The sequence below is a fragment of the Numida meleagris genome, chromosome 18, assembly GCF_002078875.1.
Source record: "Numida meleagris isolate 19003 breed g44 Domestic line chromosome 18, NumMel1.0, whole genome shotgun sequence".
In the NCBI taxonomy this organism is placed as follows: domain Eukaryota; kingdom Metazoa; phylum Chordata; class Aves; order Galliformes; family Numididae; genus Numida; species Numida meleagris.
The window spans coordinates 4,181,842-4,198,586 of NC_034426.1; the positions used below are offsets into that span (position 1 = coordinate 4,181,842).

Consider the following 16,745-nt stretch of genomic DNA (forward strand, 5'->3'; position numbering starts at 1 on the left):
TGTTCCAAATATAGCAGTAATAACGTAGAGATTTTAAGCAGCCCCGGAGCACGACCTGCTTCTGTTAAGTTCTTGCTTTGGATTTCTTTCCAGAGGAGGCAGTCTGCATCAGAGAAAGGAGAGGTGTCTTCACGGACCAAAACGGGCTGTTCCGCTTCCACACGAGCCAGCAGTGTTAGTGCCGTGACCAAGCAGAGGTATTCCTAATCCCAAAGATGAAAAGCATGCTCAGGAAAGTACATGTTTGTCTCTAGTAAGTTTCTAGAAATTGTTTTCCTTGGTCGCTTCCTCTCGTCCCCAGCCCTGATGGGATCAGGACGGGACCGCTGTGCCACGGAGCTGGGCACTGTGCTGCCTCTCTGCGTTTTATCTGTTTTCAGGGCAGGTCCTTCCTCTTTCCCACAGTCTGTCCCCTCTCGTGCTCCTTTGATGGGTTTATGCGGGATTTCCTGCTGAGCCAACAGAGGAGGAATGCAGGGAGATAGCAGCAGCTCTGATAGCCCTCATTTACAAAGGGCGGCTCCTGCAGCGCTCAGCACTGCCTCTAACTTACATAAGTGCGGTATAGTAACCGTAATAAAAGCCCATTTACATCCCACGGTACCGATACCTTCTCTGTGCAAAGCTGGGAGGACCTCACCAAATACCGCGCCGACCCAGCCCAGCTCTGGGGGCGGGGCAGAACCTGGCTGCGGGCGCCCCGCGCTTTCCCCCGCCGTAAGCTATGGGGGCGGGGCTAACACCGTGGGGGCGGGGCCTTGCCTCGCCCTGGCCAATGAGGCGGCGATCACGTGCCGATGGGCGGAGCTACCGGCAGCCCCCCCATTTCCTGCGGGTCACGTGGTGGGGGCCCGGCGTTGCCTTGGCAGCGGCGGAGGCGGCGGAGGCTCCGGTACCCGGCGGTTCCCGGGGCGCCGCGCCCGAGCCGGCCCGCGGGCAGCAGCGGTGAGCGGGGAGCCCGGCCCGGCCGCGGGAGGGAGCCTTGCCGCGGGGAGGGGGATTCGTCCTACCCGGGTGGGGGGGTTGCCCCGCGGCGTGAGGGGCCGAAACGGCGGAATCGGGGGTTGGAGGGCAGGTGGGGCTCGGGCCTGGCCGTGTGGCGGAAAGGCACCGCACGCTGCTCCGCCCGGGCTGGAGGTCGGGGGCAGGGGCTGGGGCCGGGCCCTGAAGGCCCACGGAGAAGCTGCCGTGCGAGCTCTGGGAGCTGGGATACCCATCTGAGCCGTGCACCCTGCGGGCTGGGCGGGAGGCGCTGCCGGGGCTTTCCCCCCGGGCTGCCCCAGGGGCTGGTGCTGGGCGGGATACCAACATCAATACGAGTCAGCGCGCTGCGTCTTCGGCAGCGGTTGGGCGCAGCGGTGGCCTGGGACGGACTTGGCCGGAGCTGAGGAAGAGCCTCCTGGGCACGTCCTGCACCTGCGTCCCGGCCTCGTGCTGCGTAGTGCGGCGCAGCCCCACCAGAACGGTTACTTCTGTCCTGAGCCTGTAACCTGCGAAGCAGGAGCACGGAATCTCCCCAGTAACTCACTTCTGGTGCAGGCTGCTGCCTGAACAGGGCTTCCAGAGTGAGGATGCTTCCAGCTGAAGGTACCGTGCATGTCAAATGCTCCTTTGGTTTTGTGTTTCAGCCCCCGGAGCCCTCTGCAGCCCCTCCATGCCCATAGGCAGCCAGGTGAGTGCTGCCCCATCGCTGCGTTTGTGTTTATGGGTTTCTGTCTGGAGCTGTTTACTTATTTGGGAACGTCTCTGGAGTTGCTCGAGAGTAAAAATTCATCCTTGTGGTATTTTCAGTTTATTTTTCTAAGGCAAGAAGCAGCTGCGATTGGGTGTTCTTGTTCTCCCCTTGTAACCTCTGAATTCGTGTTTCATTTAATGGAATTTGTCCCGGGCTTGATGTTTCCAACACGCTGAATTCCTGTGTGCTTTATGAAAACAAATGGCAGCGCAGAGGCCGTCAGCGTCCCAACGCAGACAAAGGCAGCACCCCCCGCTATACGTACACAGGATGCCATCGCAGGAAGCAGTGCTGTAATTCTGCCACTCACAGACAATCTCACAGCTCACAGAGCTTGGCTTGCTGCTGCAGCCTCGGTCACTGTTCCTTTTGAACAGTGTGGCTCAGAGCTGCGGGCAGTTGGTGCTTTTTATCTCTGCCACTTCCTCCAATCTCCCAGCAACCGTGGCTTGATGAGCCCGCACCATATGGCAGGGGCTGGGCTGGGCTGGAGCTGTGCTCCAGCAAACAGCACAGTGCCTGCGACCCACAGGTGTGGGGCTGGGACTGATCAGTGCTCCTCCTCCGAGCTGCTGGGGATTCACAGCCAGTGGGGAAGTTTCTGCTGCAGGAGTTTGGGAGATACATTAGTTAACCCACGCAACATTCAGCTCCGTGGCTGCTTTGGGCAAGAGCCGTGCCCATGTGAGCTGAGCAATGGATGAATGGAAAATGTGGTGTCCAAAGGGAGCACAGAACAAGCCCTGGGCACGTTAGTTGGATGCACCCTGGTACACTAATGCAGTGCTTCTGGAGCTGATGCACGATGCAGTGTGACATTAAACTGCCAATAGAACCAAACAATAGGACGGGGACCCTATTTCTAAAGCGTCTTTATGTAAAACAAATGAGTGGGGAGAACGAAAGGGGAATGTTGAGATGTTGGCTTTGAGGTGAAAAGTTGGGCACTGTGTGATCTCCCTGACCGCACTGGAGCAGTTCCAGGTTTCCTTGTGCAATCCCGCCTGGTTCTCATGGTCAGTTCTAGCTGGCAGATGGTTCTGTGCATCATTTCCCTACTGACTGAGGATAGCTTTGTTCCAACGCAGTTTTTCCAGCGGCTCATCCTGTCTGCTGCCTCCTCCTGACCACGGCTGTTTTATTTCCTCAGTGCTTCCCTCATGATGAGTTCTGAACTGAACGTCCCAGTGGATCCCTCCACTCCCGCTTGCTGCTCCGAGCCTGGCACCAAGGGCATGGATTATCGGGACTGGGTGCGCCGCAGCTACCTGGAGCTGGTGACCTCCAACCACCACTCAGTTCAGGCCCTGTCCTGGAGGAAGCTGTACCTGAGCCGAGCCAAGCTGAAGGCCTCCAGCAGAACCTCTGCTCTGCTCTCTGGATTTGCAATGGTACGTTGGTGTCACAGGAACGCTTTCTAGATCGTGAAAATTCTGGGTTCTGTTAAAAAGAAAAAGAAAACAGCTCTATTAATTGGTGTTCTGTTCCTGCAAAGAAGCAGGGCGTGCTGTGATGTGCTTGGCTGTCCCAAGGCAGTATGGATACAGGAGCTGCCCACGCCTCCCAGTGATCCACCCAGACCTCCCAGCCCTTTGCAAACACTGCTCCCTTCCCTGCCAACGATCCCAAGAGCTGCCCTCTATCCGAACAGTGCCCCAAGGCCAGGTGCTGCTGGCTGCACCTGGTCGCTGCTGTGATCCTAATCTCATTTTCTGTATGTTTTTTCAGGTCATGGTGCCTGTAGTAAGGCGGAGGCTGGCTGGCAGCCTGCCAGGGAGCACTTTGCATGGCATGAACAGGGAGATCGTGTTGTGAGAGGCCCCGCAGCCTCCGGCACGACGTCAGAGGGCCGTGCAGCCCGCAGGGAGCCAAACCGTGGGTATTTTTGTCAGTGCTGCCTGCTGGGAGTAATCCCTCGTCCTTGCTGTGCTCTGTGCGGCTCTTGGGTGTTAGCTGGGAGCTATTGCATAGGTCAGAGCCGTGTCAGGGAGCGCATAAATAAACACCACGAGGTAGCGGGGTGGTGCACAGGGCTCTGAGCTGTGATGCCATCGGCCTCCTCCTCTGCCCTCTGGTTTTACTGAGAGTGAAACCTCATCTGGGGAGGCTTTCAGCCCAGGAAGCGAGCTGCTGCTGAGGGCTGAACGCACACGTGCAGAGGGCGGGACGTGGTGTGAGGGAGCTGCATGGAGGAGATGGGCAGGCTTGGTTAGCTTTCCATGTTTTGTAGAGTTTTGTGGGGTTTTTTAAGCTTCTTCCAGCCCCAGAAGATGAATGCTCTTTAGCGTTACAATGGGGAGTTCTGTTTTGTTGCAGCAGCAATGAAGCACGAGCAGGGCGTTAGGTGGGTGCAGAGAGCATTATGTGCCCTTGGGTTTTTCAGTCCATTGTGAGGATGCCAGAGCTGGTGCCAGGGAGCTCCCTTTGTCTTGTCTCTACAGTTTAAAAGCAAATTAGCCAATAGGTATAAGTACTGTTAATCACCACCGGCTTAATACTGTAAGTAGATCCCAGACTGGTGTTTCTGCAGTAAGGAATTCTCTTTATTAGCAACCCGGTCACACTGGGCCTTCCAGCAATAGGTGGTATATCTATTGCTATCTGTAGGTTGGTAGGCGTGTGTATAGGATGCAGACATTGACTAATAAGTGTCTGCGTGACTATTGATGAAAGTGGTGCAGTTATTTAGAGTTAAGCAGTTTTCGTGCAGCGCTGTGTGCCCGTAACTGTGTAAACAGGTGTCGTGCAGGGCTTGGCTATCGCTTTATTTACTTCCCTGTCAGCATGTGCCATTCCAGCCAGTTCCATATTGGCTGAAAATTATTACAAGCTGATGGGTATTTAATCAACAGGCGGTGGCTTTGATCCAGCTCCTTCTGGACAGGCTGCAGAATAATGCAAACCGTCCTCGTTACGCGATACTATCTGCGGTATTCCTGGCACAGAGCCGGGCGGGCCAGGAGGATGCGGCTGCTTCCAGCTCCAGCACTGCACAGAGGGGCTGCACGAGCTGCCCTGGGGAGCCTGCAGGTGAAGGGCATTGAGAGGGAGTGTAGGAAATCTCCTTCCTCGTTTCCCTGATGGAAGGAAGAGCTGTTCCCGCTAGCAGCCCCTGTCCAGTTGCTACAGGATGTGCATTTGATTTAGAGAAGGAGAAAAAAAGAAGTCCAACAGATCTGCTGGAGTGATTGCTTCCACAGACTGCCAAACCATCTGTGTGGATGTAACGTGCTATATGTGAAGCCATTTGTCATCCTCCTGTGTGATATCATCTACGCTCGTCTTAATTTCTCAAGATGAGCATCTTCTTTGTTGCGGACAGTCTGGGCTCCGGTGATCTTTAAAAAGAAACGCAGAGAGAAAAAAAAGCATAATGGTACGTAATCTAACTTCAGTTTAATTCAGAGCACACGCTCCTTCAGCAAACCTACCAGTGTGAAGTCCAGCAGGGCAATCCCTGAGCTTAACATTAAGCCCGTGCTGAAATCCTCTGCTGCTCAGCAGAGTGCTCAGCGCCTTGCAGAGTCAATCCCTTGATACCGTGGCTTCTGCAAAGAGGTTAAGGCAGAGGGGACTGTTATCACAGAAGAGTATAATTGTATTGAACGTGACATATTAATAGTTTTACAGACCAAGTAGCATGCTTAATGGTTTTTAAATGGGTTATTTCAGCTTGTCCTCTTTCTGTTATCCCGGTCAGAGGATGACATGACAATCTGCATGAGGTAAAGCAGTAAAGCTCGCTCACCTTGCCAGTGCTTGTTTGGGTTAAACGAGCTGTTTTTCTGCCTTGCTGCCCTATCTGGCTTGTTGATGTTTTTTCTGTGAAATACCTCTTACTGAACCATCAGTCCGTGTTAAAAATTCATCGCGTTGCACAGCTGAAGCTAGCCCTGGGGAACAGGTTCGTCTGGGAGGAAACATCCAATTAGCTGCAAAGTGCTGCTCATGCGACGGGTAACAGCTAGAAATTGATATCTTGACATCAGCCAGGCTTTCAGCTCTAATATAAAGCTATGGATTGAACATGCTGGTACAATTCCTGTCCAGCCTGCTGAATGCTGTGTCTCTGGGTAGAGCAGTGCCCAAGAATGAACAATACACCTGCACGGCTTCCCCTGGCTGGTGTGGCCTGACTGATGGTCACTGTGCTGTACAGCAGTGTGTCCTGCAGGGCAGTGCAGCACAGGATAAGTCTGATCTCCTCAAATCTGTTTGCAGGGAACTGCAAAAAGGAACGCGAGGTCAGGTTGATGGTTGGACCTGGGGGTCTTCAGGGTCTTTTGCAACCTAGATGACTCTGTGATTAGAGGATGAGAGGTGATGGCCTTAAGTTGTGTCAGTGGAGGCTCAGGCTGGGTTTTAGGAAACATTTCTTCTCAGAAGTGGCAGTGATGCCCTGGCACAGGCTGCCCAGGGAGGGGGTGAGTCCCTGTCCCTGGAGGTGTTAAGAGTGTGGGGATGTGACACTGAGGGACGTGGTCAGTGGGCATGGTGGGGTGGGCTGGGGTTGGACTTGGGGATCTGAGAGGTCTCCTTCCAACCTGAATGGTTCTATAATTTTAAGGGAATGTGGTGTATGCTTTATTTGCATGGACCTTCCCTGCAGTAGGTGGTGAAGCCAAACCTGTGTTATTTTCCCTCTATGTGACAGGAGCTACTAACAGGAACCTCTCAAAACAAACCAAAAAAACCCAACCACATATCCATCACCAGAACAGAAGGCTGGGAATGCTCAAGAGCTGTCCCAGTGTTCTTAGCATCTCTAATATCCTCCGTAGCTGATGGAGGTATAAAGCCTGGGCACGCTGCAATGGGCCATTTTCTGCCCCACACACATGTTGTGTCCTGCTGCTAGCAGATGTGTTCAGACTTGTCCTGCTCCCTCCTTTGGGCTGCTGCTGATTTCAAGGTAACTGCAGGAAAGACAGCAGTCGTAGCGCTGCTTCCATCCTCAGTCCTCTTCAGGGTTACCAGCAGGGACAACATGAGCATACCCTTCATCTTCCAGTGCCTGAATAATGTAATTAACAAGTAATGCCGGAGTGAATGGGGCAGGTCATTATACAGAGCCTGGAATGGCTGGTCATACTCTGCTTCATTAAAATACCTCAAAATGAACAGCTTCAGAGGCACGCTGCCTGATAGGAGCCTGCTTTCCTGCACCAAGAATTGTTACTGCACGCGAAAGCCAGTAGCCACCTCTGCTTTCAATAAGTTATGAGATCTCGGGGGAGATATTTGGGGATATAAATAGCTTGTATCTAGGCATATTTGCAATAAAAACCAACTTAGCGCTCAGAGAATAGGAGGCAACTATTCTAACTATGGAGTAACTTGGGCTATTATGAAGTAGCTCGCACGCTTCCCTTGGGAGGCCGGGTATGCTCGCTGGCAGCCGGCCAGCAGGGCTGCTGCTTGTGCTCTTGTGTGCACTCACCACGTCGAAACTTCCTGCAGCCAGAGCCGCTGGCGGTGAGCGGAAAAGGAAGGTGTGAGGGGCAGCGGGCGGGCTGGCTGCCTGACGAGCTGCTGCTGCCGCCCGCACGGTTTGATGGCGTTCGTACGGTTGCAAGGAGCTGTTATTTTGGGAAAACTCCAGCACCGAAACGCGTGCGTAAAGCTTGAGACGGGCCAAGCTGCAGACAGCGCGTGCATCATCCAGGGAAACGGGCCTGGCCCATTTAGGCTGCTGTTCTAAAAAGCTCTCGAGTGTGTACTTGACCTTAGGTGGTCTTCCTGAGTAAAGATGCTTTCCTGGATGAAAGCCTTGAACGGTGGAAAACCAGCAGCTGTTGAGCAGCGGCTTCTTGTTCCTGTTCCCCCAGGTTGCCATGGTGGAGGTGCAGCTGGAGATGCAGTACAAGTACCCCCAGATGCTGCTCATCGCGTTCAGCGCCTGCACAACGGTGCTCGTGGCCGTTCATCTCTTTGCCCTCCTCATCAGCACCTGCATTCTGCCGAACGTGGAAGCAGTGAGCAACATCCACAACCTGAATTCCATCAGCGAATCCCCTCACGAGCGCATGCATCCCTACATCGAGCTGGCGTGGGGCTTCTCCACGGTGCTGGGAATCCTCCTTTTCCTGGCGGAAGTGGTGCTGCTGTGCTGGATCAAATTCCTGCCCGTGGACTCCATCCTGAAGAATGACACCACCACCATCCAGAAGCCCAGCGGCCACGCGGGCTGGCAGGCGGCGCTGGTCTCCACCATCATCATGGTCCCGGTGGGTCTGATCTTCGTCGTCTTCACCATTCACTTCTACCGCTCTTTGGTGCGGCACAAAACGGAGCGCCACAACCGAGAGATCGAGGAGCTCCACAAACTGAAAGTGCAGTTAGACGGGCACGACAGAGGCATGCAGGTGGTGTGACGGGGGCTGAGGCCGGGAGCAGAACGCCTGTTTGCTAGATGGCGAGGCGCGCTGGTAGGGGATTGATTGGGGGCTTCAATATGTAAATGCTAATTGCCTGCCCTATATAGCTGTGGGTTCTAACGCTGTCTCAGATGCTGCGGTCCCTGGTCCTGCACACTTCTGTACTTAAGTGGACACTGCCATGGAGTTCAAGGTCAAATCTTTATCTACCTTTACATGGGTACGACTAGCCAAAAATCTGTATTATTTTACAAATGCCGTGTTCTGTTGCCAGAAGTAAAAGTGCGTCAGCTGTCCATGAAGGCTGTGTGTGTGGAGGACCTGTCTTACGTGTCAGAACTCCGTGGCTGTCAGTGCAGCAGCAATTAATTGGCAGTTTGTTTCTAGAGCTGAGCTGGTTAATGAAGGTATCTGCACCCAACTTGAGGACGTTTGGAAAGCACAACAGAAACTGCGAGTGTTCGTTGCCTTTGTTCCAAAGCAAATGTTCCATACACATATAACCAGGAAGAAATCAGCCTTAGCTTTATGTTCTTTTCTCACTATTCTTTCCATACTTCTACAAATTCTAAAGGCAGGGGGCTGGGGACTTCTGTTGTTCTTTCTTCAGCAGCATCTGTCACTTTAGACTGAACAAATGCCAAGATCGCTTGTTTTTTTCCAGCCAGAGCCCAGGGAAGGCTTACAGGTGTTTTAGTTTTAACAAGGACATTCTTAAAACAGAACAGTGACGAAATGTAATCAGACAAAACTTTGAAGGACTAGTAAAGCGAGTTTCAAGGAGGAAAAGTGGCGGCAGGGACCCATCCCTGTGTTGTTTTCAGTTATGTCCTGCTGGAATGTCTTTTCCTTGGTTTGCTGGAGAGATCAAGCCCCCGGCCTGTGTTTTTCCTGGTGCTGTTTGTCAGCTGTAGCGTTTGCCTGTCGGAAAGGAGAGCTTCCTTCGCCCTGCACCAAAGCAGGCAGCTCCTCTGGGGAACCTGGAGCTGCAGGGCGAGCCTGGCAGAGCTGGACCCGGCCAGAGATCTGTGTGCCATTCGAGAGCTATCGCGTTTCATTTGGGCTGTCGTCTGTTCCAGCATTGAAGGAAAAGACGCTTGCACGCCTGTCCGGCTTAGCAAGGGAAACTTGTGAATCCTGCAGCATCCTTTTGGGTGAAAACTCCCCTGAAAAGTATTCCGTGATTTGTGGTAGCTTTGCGAAGAGAAAAAGAGTGTTTTGCAATCAGCAGCTCTTCTAAGAAACGTGGAGCTTTCTGACCTGGGGCCGAACGAAACATCAGCCCATTTTCTTGGCCCTCATCCTATGCCCATTTCCTGCTCTGCGCTCAAACGCTGCAGTCGCAGCCTCCCGGCTCCCAGGCTGCCTAGGTTCCTGAGATCGTTACGGATATTTGTAATGTTCTATTTAACGATGGTCCTTTATTCCACTGGGATCTGAGAAATCTAATGGCGGCATGTTACATGTCAGCTTCCCAGAATGGGGAGTACATGCAAATCCCAGTGAGACTGTCCCCGTATCTCTCTCTGACGAGGGTCCTGGGAAACTAACTCTCATTTCTCTTGTTTACATGTGGGTTTGAGCATTGCTGAACAAGTTGCTTAGCACCGTGTCTGTGCCTTTCATCTGCTGTTCTCGCCGCAGTTGGCATGTACCATATTGGCTGATGTGCAGCAAAGAAAATAGTTTTTTGTGTGTGACATGACTAGCCTGTACTTATGCACATATGCAAAAAATGAGGAGTGTCCTCCGGGAAGTGGATGGTCATGAAATTGGTATCATCCCCCAGGAGCCCGCCTCTCTTCCTCCTCTTCTTACCAAAATAAAAGTTCAAGGTTTACGTAACAAAATCGGAGTTGAGTTTTCTGCCAAGTATTACACACGTAGGCTCTTCTTCCAGCAAAATCTCTCCTGTGAAGCCAGAGCGAGACCAGATAGGATTAATTCCAGACCTGTACTTTGCATTTTTTTCTATAACAGCAGTAGTAATTGGTCTCTGTGCGCTGTGGAGCTCAGGAGGTTTGAAATCAGTTGTAGAGCAAAGTATTGTAGCATTTTTTTGTAATAAAGAAACTGTCAAATTTCACAGTGTGTACGTGATGCTGTGACAGCAGCGCAGCTCATTGGGAAACCGTTAGATTGTTCATTTAACTCTTTGCAAATCTAATAAATTTCAGCAGAGAGATGCAGCAGAGGCCGTGCTCTGGCTTTGTAGGACGCCCCAGTGAGGCTTTGGTGGGGCTGGGTTCATGGCAGTCTCAAGGCAGCAGCTCTGTGGCTGGAGAGGGATTGCCTTACTGCATGGGGAGCCGGGGGCTGCAGGTGGTTTCCCAAGGGTTTACGCTCTTAAAGCTGGATAATGGTGTGCTTTCCTCAATTTGCTCACAGCTTTGATTTCTGCTTCTCTCTGGGCACTGGGTTCTCCCCTTCCATGGGAGTATTTTTGTTTCTTGCCATCTGGGTTCTCTCTCTGTTACCCGTCACCTTTGTGCTGTACCTCCTCTTGTTCCTCTTTCCCAACACGAGCACTCGATTTCTCGCCTCTTCCTCTGCCCTGTTTACATTTTCACTGCTGTTGGGTCCAGACTTGCGTTGCAGAAAGATCTCCTGCGGTATCAGCAAGCAACAAAACTTAATGAATCCGTAAAGGAGTGGGGACAGTGTGCTTGTCCAGACGGCTGCTTCCGTGCTGCGGTGCCAGAAAACCTTCCCTGCTTCTGTCACTGCCTCGTGGCTGGCAGCAGGACTCCATCAGTCAAGCAGGGAGATGCCTTTCTTTCCACACCGTGCTGCCGTCCCTACAGCCGGGCAGCACCAGCTCATGTTTCGTGCCGGGCCTGCGTGCCTCGTCCTGTTCGCTCCTGGGGTGTCTGACACCGCTGGGTCTTCAGGTACAGAGTAAGCTCTGGGGTGCCTGCATGGGTGTGCTGCTCCTGCGCTGGGGGCAGGATGGTGTCTGTTTGCTTTCTGCACCAGCTGTGGGCCCTGCGGTGCTGCCCTCGTCCTCAGCTCTCGGCACAAGCTCTCATTTTGCCGAGGCAATTCCTCCAGTCTGTTCAATAGAGCTCACCCAGGCCGCGGGGCTCGCCTTGCTGCAGGGAACAGCCACGTCCCCTTCTAAGGCCTTCAGATTCTGGGGGTGCGCTTTGTGCCAGGCAGGAAAATGCCATTGCGGGCCACAGTGCTGCCTCCTGGAAAGGGGAGCGGGCAGTGAGCGCAGCTTTGTGTCATCCCACGGCTGCTTCCCTCGTTAGCACGAGTCCAGCCAGGCCACGAGTGCAGGCGGGCACCCAGGGCAGTGTCAGGTTCTCCCGTTGGCCCGGCTTGGTGGCAGCTCCTGCTCCCTGAGCTCCCTATTTTTAACATAGGCAGGCTGTCAGGTCCCAGCCCGTCCTGTTGCTTTGGTGGGCAGCAGGAGCCTCAGCACTGATGCAGAACAAGCTGTTAGATCTGACTGCTTGGGCCTGGAAGTGATGCCAGGGCTCGGAGCAGAGCGTGCTGTGCTAAGTGCTCCAATACATGGAAGTGCTTAGAGGGAGATGGTGGAACACAAATCCCCTGGTTTCCTGGTGCTGAGGGCCCAGGATGGTGAAGGCAGCTGCTGTGCAGAGAGGGTGTGGGGGCCGCGGTGGGGCTGGTGGGCCGCGGTGGGGCTGGTGGGCCGCAGTGGGGCTGGTGGGCCGCAGTGGGGCTGGTGGGCCGCAGTGGGGCTGGTGGGCCGCAGGGCTGGCTGCTCGCACTTAGCACTTTTCTGTGGTTTTATGTGGGATTTTCCATGTCCCGTCTCCCTTCCCTTCCTTAAGCTTACAAAAACTTTCAAGATTCTCTACTTTCATAGCTTCGTTATCTTCTAATTCTTGCTGCCTTATCTTAAAGCAGCTTCCTCAGCAACCTCCCTCAAGAGCCGCAGCCTCAAGCTCAGGCCCCACACAACGGGGCCACGCGCTTATCTTCTGGTTATCCTCTCTCAGGCTGTCTCCTCTGTACCGGTTCCAGACAAGAAAGTGGCTCCAGCAATGCCATGGCTGAGCAGAGAAAAGTTGCTGTGAACACCCATGTGTAGGACTCGGAGCTTGCCTTCTCCAGGCTGTGACCGCTGTTACACGCTAGGAGACAACAAACCAGTGTATGTGTGCTTCCCCAGCTCTTGGTTTATCTCTGCGTGAGCAGTACTTAATGTAGAACAAGGTATGTATCTCAGTTAGTTGTGACAAAACCAGATAAACGTGCTAAGTTTTACATTTCTTGCTGTTTTGTTGTTTTTTTTTAAAGACAGCTGAAGTCCTCCAGCATCCTCTATGGGTTAACTTGTGTCTTACCTCTTGTTATTTAAAGCTTGCATAGATATTACACGTGCCCTTTTAAAACACACAAGGAGATAGCAAATAGGTGCACTTGCTTTTAATGAGAGAATGGTTCTTGGCATGTGTTTTACAAGGGCTAATCCGGGTTAAAAAGATAAACAGCTGTGATAGGAATTCCTATAACTTGAAGTTTGTCATACCATAATTATAGAGTGGGCAAAATGACTTCTGACACCTGATTAATTAAAACCTCCTTATACTTTTCCTCCATTTCTGTGATACTGATAATCCACACCCAACCATTTGTGTCCCACGGTGCTGCAGCTCTGGCTTTTTAGGAGAGAATGCACATGAAGTTTTAGAAAGTCAAACAGAGCCAATGGGTTTGTAATTGCAATGTGATCTGTCTGAGATGGTGCCCAAGAGACCGTTTAGCAGGTGAGAGATGTCCAAAGATGGACGTAGCAAGAACTGAGTCATGACTACATTAAGTTTTGGACTATAAAACCATCTTGACAAAGCCCTCGGTTCTTGGCTCACAAGATAATTATTTGCAGATTTTAAACTGAAGATATCGAGTAGGCAGAGCTGGAATTTTCTGGCAAGAATGGCAGCTTGCTGTATAGTTCAAACAAAGTAGAAAATTTCAGCTAACAAATGCAGAGCACAAAATGAACTAATATTGTTTATCTCATTATCACGGCACACTGATTCATCAGCAGCCAGCATCTGCTGCCATTGCTGAGAGAATGAAACAGCAGGTACCCATGCCAAAAGGGTTCTATCAGCCTGAGAGCACGATGGAAATGTAAAAGGGAACGTTGGAAATAATGGTCAAACATTAATGGAAACAGTTGGTTGCTGCATTTTGCTACGTGGAGAGCAGATTGCTGAAGAGGCTCAGCACTAGAAGGTAGCAGGGTTGTGGTAGATGTGGTCTCAAGGCTTGCCCTACCTGCAAAATGGATTTCCTTGCCCAGCGTGGCTCTCTGCCGTGTCCCAGCAGGCTGCCAGCCATCTCCTGCTTGGCCCAGTGTCCTTCAGTGCCGTGGCAGCAATGCTGGGCTGCTGCAGTGCTGGCCTGGGGACAGCATGCTATTGAGCTCGTGGGCGCTGGCAGCACAGGGCTGAGGGCACCAGCCTGCCGCAAAAAGGTTAGGAATTGCAATTTGGAGATTTCCATGGGAAACTTCTTCTGATAAAGCTCAGCTGTCTCACTGCGGTGACAGCCTTCTGTCAGAGAGGGAATGCTGGAACTGCTGCTGAGGCAGTGATGCTGCGGGCATGGGTGGAGGTTTGCTGTTTAGGACTGCCCACGGAAGCAGTGCTCGCTGATTCCCGCTGCAATTACTGTGTAGCTGTGTCCACAATGGTTTAAATATAGGGCTAAGCTAAAACTGATTCACTGCAGCCTTGAAGGAGCGTAGCTGTAATCATTTCAAATGTCCTGATTCACCTATCTGATTTCTAGTTGGTTGCTCTGAAGAGCTGCTTCCTCTGCAGTGCCTGCAGCAGAGGGCAGTCTGCAGCACGAATGCATTACTGGTATGCTAAAAACCATGTGCTATGCCAAGGAAGTACTTCTAGGACAGGATATAGCTGTACAAAGATGCTGAAATCCCACATGATAAACGTGGCCCTCTTTTCTTCCTTAACAAAACCAGTCAGCATTGCAAAGTGTCATTTTATTACTGTAGCTGTGACAATGCCGAATGGTTCTGATGACACAACTGTGTTGGTTAAGGATCACGCTTCTTCCACAGCACAGCTTCATTTCCAAGAGCACAGAAGTTTGTTCTGAACAGACAGATGGCCCTCAATCAGCGTCTGCTACAAATGACTGCTTGAATCTTAGGTACAAGGTATGATTCAAACCTGACTGCTGGAGGTGCCAAGAAAAAAAAAAATGATAGCCACTGGTATTGCAGTCTGTTGCCCAGCTGATTCCCAGAATCTGACTCTCAATACTGAGAGCTGACAGCAGGGTTCAGAGATGACAAATGATCAGAAAATAACACAGTCTGTGCGAGTCTCAGGTCTGAGCTCTGCCCAAGCTGTCTCTGCGGAAGAGTCGGCCCTCTGCAAATGCAGCTCTTTGGTCTCAGAAGATATAGGTCACACACAGCATTTATGACTAAAGTATGAATCTTCAGCGAAGGATAATTACTTTAATTAGTTCTCAGAGTGTTGTACTATCTGTGGAGAGATGCTTGCCTGCCCCCTGGAGAGCTTCTCTCTCAAGGAGCAATCTGAAGTGGGTGAGAAGAAAGTTGTGTCCCTAGGGCACAGCTACCAGTAAGGCAGTATGACATAAGAGCTGCCACTGCCCAGGACAGTCTTCACACAGAGAAATGCCCCCTCCCTTTCCTGCACCACCTTGTTTGTGCTTGCTAACATCCATTTGATTCCCTCAGTACGTACCTGGTTCCTTATGCACGCTTCAGAAATAAACCAAATTCTAAAAATCCCGGTTTTTATTTTTCAAACTCCTTCAAGACACAATTCTAGCCGCCCCTTGCTGATCACACCGGTGTTCCTTGAAACGAAAGAGCTATCTCCAGCAGTTCTCTGCCCAGTTCCTCATGCCTTCCTCCAGCGCTGAACTCTGCAGACAGCTCCCTGAACGTGACGCAGACTCGCCGATGCTCGATGTGCCTGCGGTAAATGGCATGTTTCCACTTGTAGCGTGCTTCACCATACAGCACCACCAGAGACCTCCTGGGTAAGTGAATGGCAACAGTCACTTCCTTGCTTGGCACGAGCCTTGGGGACAAGAGGCAGCTGGTTCCCTGTCTGCCTGAGTTCTCACGTGCTGATGTCTGTGTAAGAGATCCAGGGGGACTTAATTCCTTCTTTTCTTTACTGAAAGTAGGAAATAATTGGATGCTGTCCTCTGAATCACAAGACATGGACAGCACGGTTTTTGAGAGCAAGTTTAAGCTAACCAGACGCTCTCCCCACAGCCACCAGTCATCAAAATGCGGGTCGATGGCAGAACCTCTTTCTGGCCTGTAGTCCAGATTGCATTGTTCAACAGGCAAGAAACCACCTAGCACCGAGCAGGCCCCCATCTGTGCCACAATCTTTTTACTAAAACACGGCAAACCAGTAAAGCCACCAGCTTTCAACCTCTGTTTCTTGAAGTTCACTTTGGGTCCATAATCCTGTTGGAAAAGAAGAGGGGGGAAAAAACGGCATTAAAGGAAAAGCTGGGACAAGACTCGAGGCTATGATCCCTATGGGGTCAAGGCTTTTGAGATCTGTTCTCTTCCAGTAACTGGTCACCGGTTTCCAAAATCACAGAACCATTAGGGTTGGAAACGACCACTAAGATCACCAAGTCCAACCGCCTGCCCATGCCCACTGAGCCACAATCCTCAGTGCCACGTCTGCCCTTATCCAGAAAACCTCCAGGGACGGTGACTCCACCACCTCCCTGAGCAGGTGACTTGGATGGGCCACGTTAATCTCTCTGGAATTAGGTTTCTCAGCTGTAAAGCAAAAAAACCCTTCTCTCATCTCAAGACTGCGTGAACTTCGGTGCCCGAGTATGCAACATCAGGTATCGAATGTAACTGTCACTTGCTCCTGCAGGCAGCTGATTTTAATGAGAAGTCATTCTTGTAAATTGATTTCAGAAAAGGTTTCTGAAGAAGCGCTGTTCATGAAACATGTGAGTGACTGGGTTTGAAATGCGGAGGGATCTAAGAACGAAGGTGCATCTAAAGCCAAACCTGCTTCTTTCGGCCAGACTGCGAGGGCTTCCACTCATCCCGGTCCATCAGTTCCACCATCTCCAATTCTTCATCCTCACTAACGAACTCCTCTGTCAGAAACACCCCTGGGAATGGAAATGCCCAGCCAGCAAACCGGGAGTGCTCGCTGCCTTCAGCTAAGCCCGTTGCCGGACAGTAAGTGAAATTATCATCCCCCTGCGGAAACAACAAGAGATGGCAGACACGGGACGGGGGAAGCTCTCAAGACAAGCTATTCACCTTGCTCACCCCCGCAACCTCAATGCTGCCGTGTGGAAACCGCCCACACGAGGCTCACGGAGGCGCGGGGAGTTTTGAGGACAGCCCTTCCCCGCGCTGGCCGTGAGTTAGCGCCCGTGGATTTCTACGGAACATCGCTACGCCGCTCCCCTCCCCGTGATAACGCCTTTAACCCGCAGCGGTGCGGCAGGACGGGCGATCCCGCGCCGGAGGGGCACGGCCTGGCGTTCTGTAGGGCCGGCTTCGTGCCCCCCCCGCCGAGGCGTCGGACGAGCGGAGCTCCACCCGCGCCGCTGTTGTCGCTGCCGGCGCCCGGGCCCGGGTCCTTCACGTT

At 52.1% G+C, this 16,745-nt stretch overlaps 2 protein-coding genes across 3 annotated transcripts; one reads left to right on the plus strand and one right to left on the minus strand.

The window, feature by feature from the left end:
- Nucleotides 823-10,198, plus strand: ORAI2 (ORAI calcium release-activated calcium modulator 2). 2 transcript variants are annotated; one of them, XM_021415483.1, is made up of 4 exons: nucleotides 823-945; nucleotides 1,629-1,672; nucleotides 2,886-3,126; nucleotides 7,564-10,198. In XM_021415483.1, exons 3-4 carry the CDS (start codon nucleotides 2,896-2,898, stop codon nucleotides 8,107-8,109), a joined length of 777 nt encoding a protein of 258 aa, XP_021271158.1. In that variant the 5' UTR covers nucleotides 823-945; nucleotides 1,629-1,672; nucleotides 2,886-2,895; the 3' UTR covers nucleotides 8,110-10,198. The 2 variants fall into 2 exon arrangements, with proteins under 2 accessions (XP_021271158.1, XP_021271159.1); XM_021415484.1 differs by having other exon boundaries at nucleotides 871-977; nucleotides 1,630-1,672.
- ALKBH4 (alkB homolog 4, lysine demethylase) lies at nucleotides 14,081-16,739 on the minus strand. The gene is made up of 2 exons (XM_021415486.1): nucleotides 16,151-16,739; nucleotides 14,081-15,580 (listed from the first exon to the last, which is right to left on the minus strand). The coding sequence occupies exons 1-2, from the start codon at nucleotides 16,208-16,210 to the stop codon at nucleotides 14,939-14,941; spliced, it is 702 nt and encodes a 233-aa protein (XP_021271161.1). The 5' UTR covers nucleotides 16,211-16,739; the 3' UTR covers nucleotides 14,081-14,938.

Bases quoted from the DNA above. Each gene is read 5' to 3' on its own strand.
- ORAI2 (XM_021415483.1), top strand. From the start codon at position 2,896: ATGATGAGTTCTGAACTGAACGTCCCAGTGGATCCCTCCACTCCCGCT. The intron at 3,127-7,563 runs GTACGTTGGTGT...CTGTTCCCCCAG, and splicing joins TGCTCTCTGGATTTGCAATG to GTTGCCATGGTGGAGGTGCA.
- ALKBH4 (XM_021415486.1), bottom strand. From the start codon at position 16,210: ATGGTGGAACTGATGGACCGGGATGAGTGGAAGCCCTCGCAGTCTGGC. The intron at 15,581-16,150 runs GTTTGGCTTTAG...CTTTTCCAACAG, and splicing joins AGTCTGGCCGAAAGAAGCAG to GATTATGGACCCAAAGTGAA.